This window comes from Charadrius vociferus, unplaced genomic scaffold (genome assembly GCF_000708025.1).
Source record: "Charadrius vociferus isolate BGI_N301 unplaced genomic scaffold, ASM70802v2 scaffold148, whole genome shotgun sequence".
Taxonomy (NCBI): Eukaryota; Metazoa; Chordata; class Aves; order Charadriiformes; family Charadriidae; genus Charadrius; species Charadrius vociferus.
Window position 1 is genome coordinate 533349 of NW_009649450.1, and position 15711 is coordinate 549059.

The following is a 15711-nucleotide window of genomic DNA, read 5'->3' on the forward strand; positions in this document are numbered from 1 at the left end:
AACTGGTCTTTATTTTTACATTTATATGTAATTTCCATGGGTTATTGTCCTGATCACTAGGTGACTGGTATTCTTGCTTCCCTAAGGCCATGTCCTTAAGGAAAAAAATCTTGCAACTTACTCAAACACTTTTCTTCATCCCCTAGGTCCTACTTACAAGAGGAATATAACATTTGAATTTTTTTTTTCTGGTGAATTATTAGAGGAGTGGAGGCTAACAGCACCTCTGTAAATGATGAGGACTTACTCCTTTTTGACAGTTTTGCTTTGGAGCTGTATGTTTCATGCGATTCATATGATGCCATCTGAAAAAAGGACTAACAAGCACTCACACAGTGAAAGGATAGCAGGATTGTCAGAGAATGATGGAAAAACTCTGCACCGAACCAAGCGTGGTTGGATGTGGAACCAATTTTTCTTGCTGGAGGAGTACACAGGTCCGGATACTCAATACGTGGGAAAGGTAAGCCTTATGTTTAAAGGATTCTTTAGAGGTGATACATCTGACACCCTTGGTATTTTCGCTCCTTCACCACAGTTGTTTTGTTTTTCATACAGCAGTGGTCCCAATTTCTCATATAAGTCAAACAAAGCACATTGTGGACCACCTGAGGCTCCTGTGGTTTTTCAAAGTTGTGGGAGAAATTCAGTAGTTTAGTGGAAAAAATAGGAAACTGTTCAGACTGAAATGTTCCAATTTCTTATTACATATGCCCATGCAAGTTTTATCACTGAATCATTTCCAGTTTTCAACTATTAAACATAAATATTAGATAAGGGAATAGAGAAGTTATGGCTTCATTCATCAACCTTGTGGCATTTGCCGGTATACTGGGATGTGTGCTTCCTCAAGTGAAATATAGAATTCTATTTATTAATAATAAAATTGCTGTCTATGCATGATTCCAAGTATGGATAAAGTGTTTGAGGAAAAAAAAAATAGTAATCTGGTTTTCATCATTTCTGCAATAAACTGAAATCTTTACTTAATGGCTTGAAAGACTTTCCATTCTTTGAGAGCTATCTACATGAGGTACTGTTGACAACAGCACCTCTGAATTCCAGATGTCTGCAGTCTTACCTTTTCTGATAACACAAAACTCAAAGATTTCTGGATTTTGAGCCCTTTTTGGTGTTTCACCATCCACAGATCAGCCTTGTGGTCTGGTATGAATAAACAATCTTGATAGAAACCTAGAATACACACAGCTACTACCCAGAATGACTTACAAATAAATGAAATATTTATCTTAATGTCTTAAGTCAAATTAATATCCATCCCAGTTTCTGTCATTCATCCACAATGCTGTCACTAGCTCAGATGATCAGGTAGCTCTCTCATTTTCTGGTACCTAACTGCCAAACAGATTGAGACATTTTTATTTAAAAGACCTCCAAATGTTTTTGAGCATTTGCTAATATTTCTTGTCATGGTAGTCATGATCGTCTGGAAAATATGGAAATCGTCTCTCTTTAAGAAAAATATGTCAAAGGAGCCAACCATGGTGACCATGAACTTGATTCTGACCTCGTTTATACCAACACTACACCCATACAATTCTGTTTTCAGTGAAATTAATTCTGACCTGCAGTAGCGGAAATAAGATGAGAGCCAATAATCCTATTGTTAGATCTGTTTATCATTGTGTAAACAGGAAGGTTTTTTCTGGGCAAACAGATCTTCAATAAAGAGTGCACTCACTGCACAGAGAGATCTTTAAAGATAAACTTAGTTGGAAGTATCTTTTAGTATTGAGTAAATTTCTAAAGAAAACATACAATAAGGTACACAATAATATAGTTCTCCATAGCCGTAAGTTCCACCTAGAGTCACAGAAATATTATTTTATGAAAGTAGAAAGATGTCATGGAGGAGAAGGACGTATCAAACATAAGAGTTGATTCCAGTTTTAGTCCCACTGCTATAGATGAATGGAGTCTAAACCATCTATGCCATTCAAAACCTCAAATAAATTAAGCTTACATCAAGACCGTCATCATTATCTCTGTTTCACACAAAGAATGCCTACCTGGTGTATTGCAACAGATACAAACTTGCTTTGCACTTATTCCAAACTAACTAAAAGCCATTGGACATTATTGCCGCAGAGCTAAGTCCAGGAAAGAAAACAAACAGCTGTACAGCAGTTGGGTCTGAGGTGATTAATTTCTTACAACTCAGTTAACATGTTGAGATTTTTCACATTTCACTGCAAAAGTAGTATACAGAGGTCCTAAGGGAGAGGTCAGCATTACTGATCCTCTAAACAGATGGAAATCACCCCAAATATTAACCCATGTTCCAAAGGGATTGAGTCAGATTGAAGTGATAAACTCCATATGGTTGCATTAACTTTCGAACAGTTTATGATACGATGAAATGATCATAGTTCTGTCCTAGTGGTATAAAACCACAGTAAATGCATTTGAGTTAGTTCAAATTATCCTAGGTATACGTGACATACAGTACCAAGAGGGAGCTGCAACAGCAAGAAGTCAACTAAGGAATTTCTTTTTTAAAAAAAAAATAAAAATCAACAACTTTTTTTTGAACAATATTATTCTGAGAAAGGCTTAAATCTCAGGTTTAGCATTCTTCTGCTCAAAGTGATGGTAATTAGTAAACTGGTATGTGGGAAAAGAGAACACTTTTATTCTAACCCATGGGGACTAGTTCATAGCAAGTATTCTTATCCAGTCCCTATTTAATATGGATATGCACAGGCAGATGGACTACTAGGGTAGAATAATAAATGTTGTACTAAATATTAAATAAATTGAATTAAGAAACTACTAGGAAATACACTTCTAAGGGATCATAGCCATAATACTAAAAAAAAATTATTTTCCCTCCCTTGTTCATTTCTTTAAAAAAAAATTAACTGTTAGATCGTTGTTTATGTTTTGTTAGTGATGTTACATTGTTGATGTGTTATTTTGTTGTGAGCACATTCTGTTATCAGCAGTGGGGTAGGTTTATTCAGTATGACATAAAAGAGATAAAATTTGTTTATTAAGAAGAATGGGTACATGAGATGGAAAGCTATTCTGTGACATCCACACACCTCTCACTCCCACAGCTCAGCCCTCCAGCCCAGTTTAGACCAGTAGCAGGGACTCAGGGGAACTGGACATTTGCTTTGATTGCTGAACTGTCCAAGTCATGGCTAGCAGTCTGGCCCCTATGAGGGCACTTCTGCCTTGTGCTCAGGCCCCACTCGGTGTCAGAGGTCCCTGAAGGGAGGAGTTTCTTCCCCACATCTGAGGTGTTTTCATCTTAAGTAGTGCTTTTTAAAACTAGGTTGTCAGCAGCCATTGGCCTCTGTAGCCAAGTAGCCCCAGGACAATTTCTTTCCCCATATCTAAGTCCAAATAGCAGTTGCTACCAGGGTTACTCTTACCCTCTGGTCTCCCTCCTAAATATATTCCAAGAATGGAAAGTTGTTAACAGCTCCATCATCCCTGATTTTTTGTTTCTTTCCTGCACATACCACACTAATCTAAGCAGTTAGAGCTGGCAGATGCAATCATAGTCTAATTTATCTAAGTGGTGCTTGTGGGTAGGCTTCACCCTCTGACAAGAAGTTACTAAAAAAGAGGTCTGGTGTACTTGTAAGGTAGATGAAAAAAACCAGCTACACACAAATCTGGTGCATGGCTCCCAGACTGCTAACGGGGGTAACATGGTGTTAACAACTCTGAAGAGCTAGAACAGAGCTTATGTTCCCAATTATAGTTAGATAGCTTTTAGACAAAGGCAGTGGTAGTGATGATAGGTGACGTAAAATGGAGACCAGTAAGTGCATCTAATGCACTTATCAGAAATAGAAAATATTGTTTGATGAGTAAAAGAAGCTGGCCTTCAACAGCTGCCAAAAGGCTTGATGGCTAGAACAATTGTAGTAAGGAAATTACTCAAAGAACAGACCTAAATCACCAACCAGCCATCAGGAACAGGGCATATATGCAGAACAATTTCCTTGTGAATGCGATGGGAGTCAAGGTAAATCCAGGCAACCTACAGTATATCCATCACACATCTTTAAATTTGTTAGGTCCTATTACTTGTACCTGCAACAATGCAAGGACTGCTTATGACATCCTTCGATTTCTTATTATTTTAAGTTATATTCACAAAATGCTTAGGGAAACCAGTGGCTCCATCATGCTAGGTGTTGTATAAAAAATGCACAGGGAGATAAACTTTGCTCTGAAGAGTTTGCAACTGAAATATTTGGTCACACACAGGTAGGGTAAAGAGTATCACAGAGTCCTGTTAAAAAAATTGGCCAAGAAAAAAATTAAAAATTTCTAACACACAAAAATTATCATAATGTTTCCAGTTGCCTGTTGCCTAGTGTGAATGTTGGACATCTCAATGGGATCACTAATGTCAGGAATTTTCAGAGGAAGTAGTGAAGGGAACTGTAGAACTCATTCTGCCTACTAAGAATTCACCGAAAAAGAAAAAGTGAATTACAATATAACATTCAGAGGTAAATGTATGCGAGTAGTTCTTTTTAAAGGAAAGGAAAGAAATGGCGCTTTTTTTGATGAAATATGAAGGGGTTGAGAAAATAAAACATCTGACTGTATATCAAACTGTGGCATTCCTTTGTTTCTGGGATCTCCTTTTCTTTCACTAGGGAGGGGCCATAGATCCAACTTCTCAGCTGCTACTAACTTTAAACCCCATGTAGAACCTAAGAAATGAAATCTAAAATGCTGACTTTGTATGAGAAAAGTGTACCAAACTTACTCACTTCCTAAACAAACAATCCAAAAAATAATAATCTAAAAAAGCAGCCCTTTAGGGATAATTAGTTTTATTTTCCATAGTTAATACCAATTTTATGTGCCTCCATTTCTAAATAACTTACCTGATACCCACTGAATGGGCATCAGTTAGGCAAAATGCCAAATATCTCACCTCTTTAACACCAGTCCTTATGAAATATCTCTAGGCAGGAAGAAATAGTTCTAATCAAAATCATTAGCCATTTGGAAAATGCAGTCCTTTATGCTTTGCAAAAATACACTTAAGTGATTTCAAGAGACAAGAGATTTTCCCTCTTTTTAATCCACAGTATTACATTTTTCACATGAAAGCTAGTCTCTCCCAAGCACTTTTCTAATCAATGGGTGCTAATCCTGATGGGCAGATAATGTGTGAAGTTCCATGCAATGAATGTTAGACCCAATCATAAACTGTACACTAAAACACCTGTCATATTCCAGAACTTAAAACCAATAAACAAACAACAACAACAAAAACATTTTTGGACACCACCAGCACCCTTTCTTTTCCGTATTAAGGGGGGAAATACAAAGTCAAATAAAAAAGAACTCACACTGCTCAAAATTAGCTGCTCCATGAATAATCTCCTGTTTAATAACTTCCATAAAAATAAATGAACTTGGCTTTGCGTGCCATAAGCATCATTTAAATCAGATGCCAACTGAAGAAACATCTCTGTTCTGCCTCCAGATAATCAGTGAGTTTTTTTCATGACATTTACCTATGTGTCTTATTAAAAAGTATAAAGTGAAAAGAAAAAATATTCAGAACGTGGATTTGTTTTGTTTTTAAACAAGGGCGGGTTACAACATATATTCAAATGCAACTATTTCTTGTAGTCTGCACTTAAAAATATTAAGACATCTACAAGTGAGGTTGCCTACTGTAGCAGTCTGCCTTATAAGAATGGAGAGAGACAAGATCTATGCAACTTCATGTAACAATTCAAAAGTCTCATTGGATTACCAACCTCACCAGACTTGCTGTTACATACTACAAAACTTCACTCAATCACCCCATTACACTGTATGGGTGGACTTTTTTTTTGTTTGTTTGTTTGTTTGTTTGGGTTTTTGCAGCTTATTTAATGTAATTGGATAGTATTTCCTTGTAAATATAGACTCAAAAGGTACTAATACCTGGAAAGATTATGTCACATCACTTTGCTGTCTGCCTTTGATACACCACAAAGGCCCAGAATAGGCTCCCTGTTAATATGCAAAGCAGCAGAGAAGTCAGAAAATGGGATCAGTGAAGCCCTTACTCCATTAGTCTTACCCCAGTTCATCCACATCCTGTCAGTATGTTGCTGAGACATTGGCCATTCTTAGCCTCTGCTCTGAGCAGTCTGGGATGAAGAAGTTTATGGCCCAAATGTGCTAGCTCTTGGCAGCATTGCAGTGCCAAACTCTGCAGTAACCTTAGTTTCTCCATCCTGAAGCATAATGTTCTCATCCACTACAAAAAATATTTTCTTATTAATTACCTATTTTTTTCTTTATGTACTGAATTTGATCTTAATCTTGTATTTAGAGTATGTGAGAGAACTTACTTTTTCACTTGTGCCATTAATCAATTTATGCGATTAATCCATAAAGATTTCTTTACAGTATTTGTTATTTTCCCTCCACAGAGTTGTTTTAAGAACCATCTGTTATTAGGATGAGAGAAAATACAGGTGCACTGCCCTTTCAGCGTTTCAAGTGTGCCTTCCACTTTGTTATAGATGCACGTCACTTGTCTCATTTGAAAAACTTACACTCAGTATAGCACCTAAATGCTACTAAAACCAGCATCTCTTTGACATCTTTTGTCTTATCAGTATGATAAATTTCAAAAACCAGCAGAATCATAAACAATCATATGTTACTGACATATAATAATTCAGAAGTGTAATTCTACTGCGGGAAGATTTCGTCACATTCTTACCATGTTCTGTCGAGCATGCGCCATAAACTAAAGCCATCTTCTAAAACACCACTTTTGAAGAAGATTTAATAATATGTTTTAATTAGAATCTCTGCTCTTAAAGTAAAATAAGTATTTTAAGTTTAAAAAAAGATGAAAAATTAGTGGGCTTTCCTGTGTCTCCTCCTTTTCTTTTTACTTTCCTCTCTCAGACACCAAGTTTTTCCTTGTCTCTGAATGAATACTGCAGAAATAATGGTATACCAAAACAGAAAGGAGAAAAATCATAAGGACAGAAAAGATCGAAGAAATAAGAAAAAAAACTCTGACCAATATTTTTAAAAATAAGAAATGGAAAACCTATTTGATTCCAAGATTAATAAATTAATAAATTATCTCCACTTACATTGCATTCTTCAGTTAGCACATTTTTTCAGTAAACATTTGATCTAGTTTCAAGCAGCCATATCTCTAGGCAGATGTATCCCCAAAATAAAACTAAAATGGAAACAGGCAAACCAAGAAAAAAAAAGGTTAAAAAAAAATGCCACAAGTCCCTGCCTCCAGATACATGCATAACTTAACTAAAAATACCAATGAAGAGACAGAGCTTTACTTGTTTAAAAATAACTGATTTTCTGAACACTTTCAACGTAAACCTTATCGAAAAATTGCTGGAAGTAAAATTTATTATTGTCAAAAAATAGTTTAAAAAAATCTATAAAATTTAATTGCTATTTTTAAAAATAAGAGGGAAGAAAATAGTGAAAGACAAATGCTACATCTTCCAAAAACAATAGGACTGTTTTCTTTTAGAGAAAGGACAGCTGCTCATTTCTGAAAATCTAAATACATTTTTAATTGAAGTTTCAAAAATAAGGAAGAGATCTAATAACATCATGCATAACCCAAGAATAAACAGTTTAAACACAAAATATCTTGAATGCTACATTGCACTGATAGGCCTAAGTTAGAATTTTGCAATCAAATTTGGACATCATATTTAACGAAATAAAGAATCATCTCTGAAAACAACTGCAATGATCAGAGACTTCAAATACATGAATAACGAGTGAGTTGGTATTGTTTGGTACAGATAGAGAAGCTGTCACAAGATCTGACAGCTTCAGTTTCTTCAACTACATAAAAGACTGCTAAAAAAATAATCTCAAATTCTTGGCATGTTCAGGGCAAGAAGTTGGGTTCATATTGTCATAAGGTGAATTTATATTCAACACCAGGAAAAGCTTTTTGATGGTCAATACAGTGAAGTACTAGGTAAAGATCACTCAGAGAGACAGGATTATCTTGATACTGGAGGTTTTCATGACAAACCAAAAAAGCCACATGCCAGAATGTCCACACTGATCACACCTGGAGGCAGGAGGATGGCACAGACTACCTCTTTACGTCCCTGATGGTTCTGTTTTCAAGGATTCTGTGTATATTTTTCAAGTTCAAATGTTAAATAAGCTAAACTGCTTGTGGAAAACAAAACTACATCAAGAATAAATCCGAGACACAAGAAATGAGGAAATCCTCAAACAATTTATTCCACACTCTTCCCTTTCACTTTTCCTTTCCTTTGCCCTTCACTTTTCCCTTCCCCCCCCCTCCTCTCCCGAGACAGAACATCCAGTATGCAATGATTTTCAAGTTAAAAAGAAAAAAAAAAGCAGAAAGCTGCCAAATATGTGCTTTTATAGACCCTTTGTGCTTAATGGAAAAATGAGAATTTGCAAGATAATTTTTGAGAATTTAACACGGTTGTCAACTTCATGCACAGCATAGAGGCATCTGAAAAATTACCTGGCTACTTTTAAAGCCACAGCCAATACAAGACAACTCAATAAAGGAAAAACAGTAATAATTCCTGAATTCTTTACCCTTTTCCCTCTCTCCATCCATGCTCCTCCTCAGGTGTGGAAAAATTACACTCATCCAATACCCAACATATCAGCAAAAGCTACTATGTGGAGTCTAGTTTGTTGTTCGCTACAGAGCTTGCTCGTTCCTTAGTCACAGCTCCCCTTGCCCCGGGGATCTCCGGAGTGTGCTCAGAGCACCCACAGGATGGGCCAGAACAACAGTAACGAGGGTCTGAGGCCCCCACAGTGGAGTACCTCCCTATGGGGTTTGCTGGGACTGAAGGTGTTGACCAGCTAAGGAAAACCAAGGCTCAAAGTGAAAACACCTGGTCTGAAGACAAAGTGGGCATGGAGAATGGAGCTCTCTTCAGTCTCCAGTGGTAAATCCCAGTTGCCATTTAAAATGTCGTTTTCATTTTAATAAAACCTGGCTTTTCTTAGCTTAAAAGCCTCTTGGTCTTGGCAAACTCCTTAGGTGAAAAGGCCTAAGCAGGTCTGCCTCAAAGATCTAGCCGGCTCAGGAACCTTCCACAATAGGTAATTGTTATCTGTAGAATGGACTTATCTTCTTATTACAGCTTCATAGGCTGGTATTTCTCAGCCTCACAGCTTAAAGCCTGTGGGAAGAGAAGATTAGATCGGAGGCAATATGCAGACTTATTACCTGTTATCAGGCAATCATTTATTGAGCATGAAAAGTTGGGAACGTGAGGAAAATGTATTTCACAAGATACTTAGCATGATGGTGTAAATTTATTGCATTGATTACATTATGGAAGCTATTCTGAAAAGGGGAAGTGTTTTGACTATAATGTGGTTTGCTGATACCTGCCAGCCTGGTGATAAAAAGAGTGAGAAACCCGTCAGAGCAAATCAATATGTGACTACTTAGAAAGGGCAATTTGACTGCATCAGAGGGTGGTATTGTGCAACATCTTGTCTGTCAGAGAAAGGTTTATGAATAGTCACCTTGAAGACAAACAGAGGAGCTGTCAACAAGCAACAGTTAAAAACAGTGAGTCTTTTCATCCCCTACGTGTCTGATACATTAAATCCTGTCCATTGCAGGAATCATCACACATTTCAGCCTGAAAAATATGTTCATCCAGCGAATGATCAGCCAATTTAACACTATGCTGAGTATCAATCAAAAGAGGAATCTGTGATTTCTTATCAGTTATCGAAATACATAACTACAGTCAAATCCTTACTGTATGTACTGTTGTAGTGACACAAACACACTGGGCTAACTTATGCTTTCTCTTATATCAATGTATGGTCAAAAACTCTGCTGAAATCTCTCTTTTCTGTTTTTACACAGCACTGTGTAATAAAAAGAGTAAGAAAGCATTCCAGCCTCCATAAACATTTCACAAGTTATAAATTCCTCGTTATCTTGCTTCACATTTCAGGGACAAGCATGCCCATTTCAGAAGGAAGCAATCATACCATTTTTGTCAAATAAGGAGTGTGAGGAAATGACAATCAAGTTGATAATATTTAATGAGTTTTATCCTTAACTGAAAAGAAATTGTTTTTATGTATTCTCCATTTCCATGGAGGGAACTTAAGGAGAAATTACACCAATTCCCCTCTGTTTAAATTGAAGAACTCAACAAAATCTCAAAGAGGTCTTTGGAATGGCTGATTCAGCTACAAGAATAAGGTGTTAACCTAGACGCTGCGATAGAACTAATTGGTGATGCTGGAAATAACTATTAATAAAATTTGATTAAATGTTTGCTTTATGTACATTTTGCTTTATTTTTTTTATGTGTAAAACGTAACTGCTAACATTTATCTAATGAAGCTTTTTCTCAGAACATGTCTATGTATGAGGTGTTCCCACACAATATTACAAAAAAAGCTCTGGAATATCATTAAACCAGCCATGAATCAGCCATTTGCTTGAAAGCAGGGCTTGGAAGTATTGGGTTGAATAAGATATCAGGGCACAGTATGAAAAAGAGGAAAAAAGAGAACTAAATATTTAATAGTCACCTACCTGGTGAACAGTGTTCGAATGCTTGAATTTGTGATACAAATGGTTGCTTTAACTTTTCCTAAGGCATAACAATCACAAACACAGAAGCATTAAGTGGGATATTGTTATACTTCTACTCAAGAGTTCATAAAATGAATCTACCTAATTTAAAATTTGTGATTGTTGTCACAACCTGTAGCCATTTTTTGCCCCTTCAACTTTTAACTGTTGCTACATATTTCTGATTAAGACCTGAAATATATTTAATTTCTAAATATTAAGACCAAATATGGTTCTTATAAAAGAGTTCTATGCAGTTCAAGTGGAATTAACACTACTATATCACACCATTTAAAAAGTTGCAACTACCTGAAACAAGTTCTAAAAATGGTTCATTTCTGATAGTTCAGTCTTACAGGGATTGTGGAAGTAAGCACATTTTTCTTTTTAATAAGCATTTGTGATAAATAAACACTGTCAAATGCCAGGAGGTAACAGAGCAGTAAATGTACAAATACAACGGGGTCAGGTAGCTGACTGATAGGACTGAATTAAAAAATGAAAAATAAAATATAGAAAGTATTTGCTTATCTTGTCTCTCTGCCACTGCAGCATTTGCATTTAAAATGCTGAGATTAAAGATCCTTTAAATCAATAATTAAAAAAATTAACTTGTAACACAAGTAACTAAAAGAAATAACTATCTATATTTATGTTTAATTTTAAAGCTACATTAAGTAGATATAAACAAATGGTGTGGACAATAAAATGAATGTAAAAAGAATTTGGCATGTAAGTATTTCTGCATATATTGTCACTGAAGTAAACGGAAGCGGGGCTGTTGCAAGAAAGCAAAATAAATCATTAAAGTTTTTTTTAACTGTCTCTTTAAGTTTCACAGAACATGAAAATGCATTCATCTCTGTACAGGCTGGTAATTGTGAAGTAGAAGAGGTCACAGTCTGATTCCTACCCATTCCATATGAAAGATTTAGAATCACATGCAGAAAAGCATGAAGTAAAGGGCAAAATTTGAGTCTGTCCAAGAAGAAATTCTCTAGTCTTTCAAAAATACTGTTAATGGGGGGACACAGGAATGACCCATTGTGTTTTCATTCTATTAGAGGTACTGCAATTAGTTGTCTTTGTACTTTAGGTGGCTAAGATCGGTCTAACTTCAAAATGTGTAAAAGAAAAAGAAACAACAAAAAAAACCAACCCTGAGTTTAAAATCATTTTATGCTTCTAAAAAGCTATGAGAATATTTATATATGTGTATATATGTATCTCAAACATTGTTTTCTCATCAGGATAAAGAAAAGATTTATATTGATCTCTTTGATGAGGAAAAAGAGAAAAGGATTAAAAAAACTCATAATGATGATGCTATGATTATTAATAATCATTTCCACTTCTGTAAGTACCATTCAACTAAATAAATTAACAGTACCTGTGGTGAGGAAGGCAATGACATATCTGTTCTTCTGAGGAGGAAACTTAACAGAGTTGTTTATCTATTTGAATAGATTAAGGCAGAAAGGACAGCACACATCTAGAGTGAAAACTGTTTGAAAAAAACAGCACTCCTGATCCTTAATTTTGAATATTAACAAAATCTCAAGTTCTGTCTTAAAACCTATCTCCAAATGGTCAACAAGACCACGGTCAACACTTTATACTAGATGAAGTCATAGGATAATTAACAAAACAGTCAGTTTTATTTTGTGTGCTGTGTGCTTCTCCAAAGTACAGAGTAACTCTTTAGACAAAAATGGATTTCAGCAAAGGATGTAGACAGTCAGCACTGAAGACTCCAGTTCTGCCCCCCGCTCCCCCCATCTTTTTCATAAAGTTAATGCAAAATTAACATGGATACATTCAGATTTTTATCTGCTTTAACCAGATGCAAATGCCTTGACTATCCATGCTGTTAAACTAACATTAGTTTAACTCATCCTTTATGCACCTCCGGCTGGGCTCCTTTTTCATTAACATTCTCTCTGAGAACATAAAAAAAACAAAAAAAAAAAAAAAATCCCTCATAAATAACTCCTGTGTTGTCTAATGTCTCCATATTAATCTCACATCAACTGATCAACTTGCAGATTCAGCTACTAGATTAAACATACCTTTGATGAAGTCACACTGTTGGTCTGCAGGGCTTTATGCTTGGTTTGGGCCTCATGCTTTGGCTTCTCTAAGCACTACTTCTCTTTCTGAAGCCCCGGGGAGCCTTATCCTGGCTTCATGCTTAATCAGACAGGTACAATCAGCCTGTGGTTTATGTGGAACCTGAAGCCCTTCTCAGGCCTCCTCCAAATGATGTTACACTTACCAGGTTCTGTTGTGCCAGGAAAATGATTAAGTTGTTTTCATAATTATTCCAGCCACCGTCTTTGCCATCATTGCAGTGAAGACCTTCCAAAGATGTTATTTGGAAACAGGATTTAAAAAACCCATATAATTAGGTAGTCCAAATTTCAATAAATATAAAATAAAGGACAAATAAAAAAGAAAAAAAAAAAAAAAAGGACCCAGAAATCTTTCTTTCCTAACTACTGGTTTTCAGCATACTCTTCTTGAAACAATAGCTTCACTTAGGAAGCTGCATTATCACAACACACATTCAAGGCTTGGTGCTTATTATGCCCCATCCTGATTTCAAACCTTATGCTTTGATATATCCACCTTTGAGAATTTGCTTCTCAGATTTTACCAAGAGTTGGGCATACACCTATGTGTCTTGGAGCAGTCACAGGGCAGGGGAATTGCACTCAGACGGAAAAAGGCATGAGATGGATAACTCTACATTATACTTTCACTAAGTACTCTTCAGTTTGTATGACAGTTTACATTTGCCATACAGTCTGCAGAATAGAGAAACAGCATAATACTTTTAATTCATTTCAGCCTGTGTTTTTCTGTTTTGTTTGGTTAACTTTGCCAATAAATAAGCAGTAGCAAAGGACCTCAGTGATGCTTTAAGTCAAGCAATAACATTACCTACCCTCCACTACTGTTCATTTGAAAGTTTAGTTTTACATAAACATCTAAGATATTCAAAGAGTCACCATTTAACAACCACATTCTGTAATGAGTATTGAGGAATGAAAAGATTTCTTCTTGTGAGGTGTGTACAGTGTCCACAAAATATTTATCAGTTTGCAAAGTAAAAATTACATCTTTTAAAATTGTGATTTGAAGCTTTGTGGCAGAGATCACTGTGAATCAAGCATGGAAGTCAAAATCATCACTTTTTAGGCTTGAAATGTATTCATGTAAAAGTAAACGTTTTAAGGGTAGTAAATAACTTCTGGAATATTTCTGGAAACAACATACAGTTGAATAGTTTAGGAAAAGTGCATTTTGGGATCTGCTTTCTTTGAGTCAGCGGGCCTGCAGTCTGCTTTTGTTTGTCTGGTGCTTCAAATCTGGAAGCCTGTTTACGTATTTTAGGCCAAAAAAGGCTCTTTGATCATATTGCCTCACATCTCGACATCTTACTCTATTACTCTTGCATTATGCTGCATGGCTTTCTGAAAAACATTGATGTTGATCTGTAGACATCTATCTACAAGTACTCACATATATATAGACACGTATAATTGTAACTAAAAGTAGATAAATACTCCTGTTATTAATGTATTCTTCAGATCATTGTGGATAACCCACAACTGGAAACAGTATAGCATTGGTCAGTTCAGTATAATATCAATCAATGCAGTACTTGTCCAAAGTTAGGGCAATGTGTAACCAGAGAAGTTCAAGGACATCAGGTTCATAAAACAAACAAAACAAAACAAAGCAAAAAGAAACACGCCCTCCCCACCCCCCGCCGTGTCCCTGCAACATCCCTCTTCTAATCTGATGGTTGTAGATGTTGGGGATGGGGGAGAGTGGGGAGTATAAAAGAAGAAAAAAATTATGGTAGCCAAACTTGCACGCTCACTCAAACCAGCACCTCCTGTTGCCTCTGAGATAAAGAACTTGGCTAGACTAACCATTGGTCTCCCCTACTAGAGTATTTCTCATATGCTTATTACTGTAGAGCTGAGGCCATATCAATTAATCGTGTGGAGGGTAAGGGATAATCCATCCATATGACAAACGCATGCTGCTTCCAGTGCCAGAGCTTTTATTCCTGCCTATCTCTGTGCACATCTTTTGGAACTACAGTACATTTTGAGTGCTTCTGAAACAGCAAAAGATATCACACACAGAGAGATATTTCTCTCAGAAGTTTCTGGTGAGAGAAAAATCTATGAGAAAAATATCTTTTCTTATTGTGAAGCCTTTAAAATAATGATGGATTTACCACCTGTTCCAGGGATTGATTAAAGTGACAGTACTTGATGTTGTGATGTGAAAATTTCTGACCTGTGGACAAAATTGATGACCATAGTAACTTCCTGTAAACCTGTATCTCATGTTAGAAGGCTCTGGGGAGATCTTATTGTGGCCTTCCAGTACCTAAAGGGGGCCTACAGGAGAGCTGGGGAAGGATTTTTTATTAGGGCATGTAGTCATAGGACGAGGGAGAATGGCTTTAAACTGGAAGAGGGCAGGTTTAGATTAAACATTAGGAAGAAATTTTCACTTTAAAGGTGGTAAGGCACAGGAACATGCTGCCCAGAGAAGTTGTTGAGGCCCCATCCCTGGAGATGTTCAAGGCCAGGCTGGGTGTGGCCTTGGGCAACCTGGTCTAGTGGGAGGTGGCCCTGTCTATGGCAAGGAGGTTGGAACTCGATGATGTTCAAGGTCGTTTCGAACCTAAACCATTCTATGATTCTATGATTCTATGTTATGGAACAGCCAAAGGACAGGGTACGGCAAACCATAAAAAAACAGTTTGGGTCTTTTCATCAGGCTGAAAACCTTCAACCCAGCTGTTGATTTGGAGAATAAAGAGAGGAAAACTAAGAAATTCTATGGGCTCTGAAATCCAAATCTTTGTGCAGAAGTAAGAATACAATCACTTTCCCAGATTTGACAGCAACCTGGAATATAGGGCACAGGAGACGTAGAAGGTATGCAGGTAAAAGAGGCAGTTGAGAAAGCAGGTCTGGTTTCCAAGACTCCCCCCTAGGTATGGGGAGATGTACGTGGAGGGAATGAATTTCCCTGTACTGTGTTTGTATCAGCGGAACCAAAAG

General features: G+C 36.6%; 1 protein-coding gene across 1 annotated transcript in view; it reads left to right on the top strand.

Moving 5' to 3' along the window:
- Positions 1 to 235: 235 nt before the first annotated feature.
- The window catches only part of LOC104290582 (cadherin-9-like), a gene marked incomplete at its 3' end in the record, with an annotated part of 58231 nt that continues 42755 nt past the window's right edge, over positions 236 to 15711 (top strand). Inside the window, exon 1 of the mRNA XM_009889694.1 lies at positions 236 to 463. Coding sequence (XP_009887996.1) covers positions 236 to 463 — 228 coding nt within the window. The remainder of the gene's footprint in view (positions 464 to 15711) is intronic.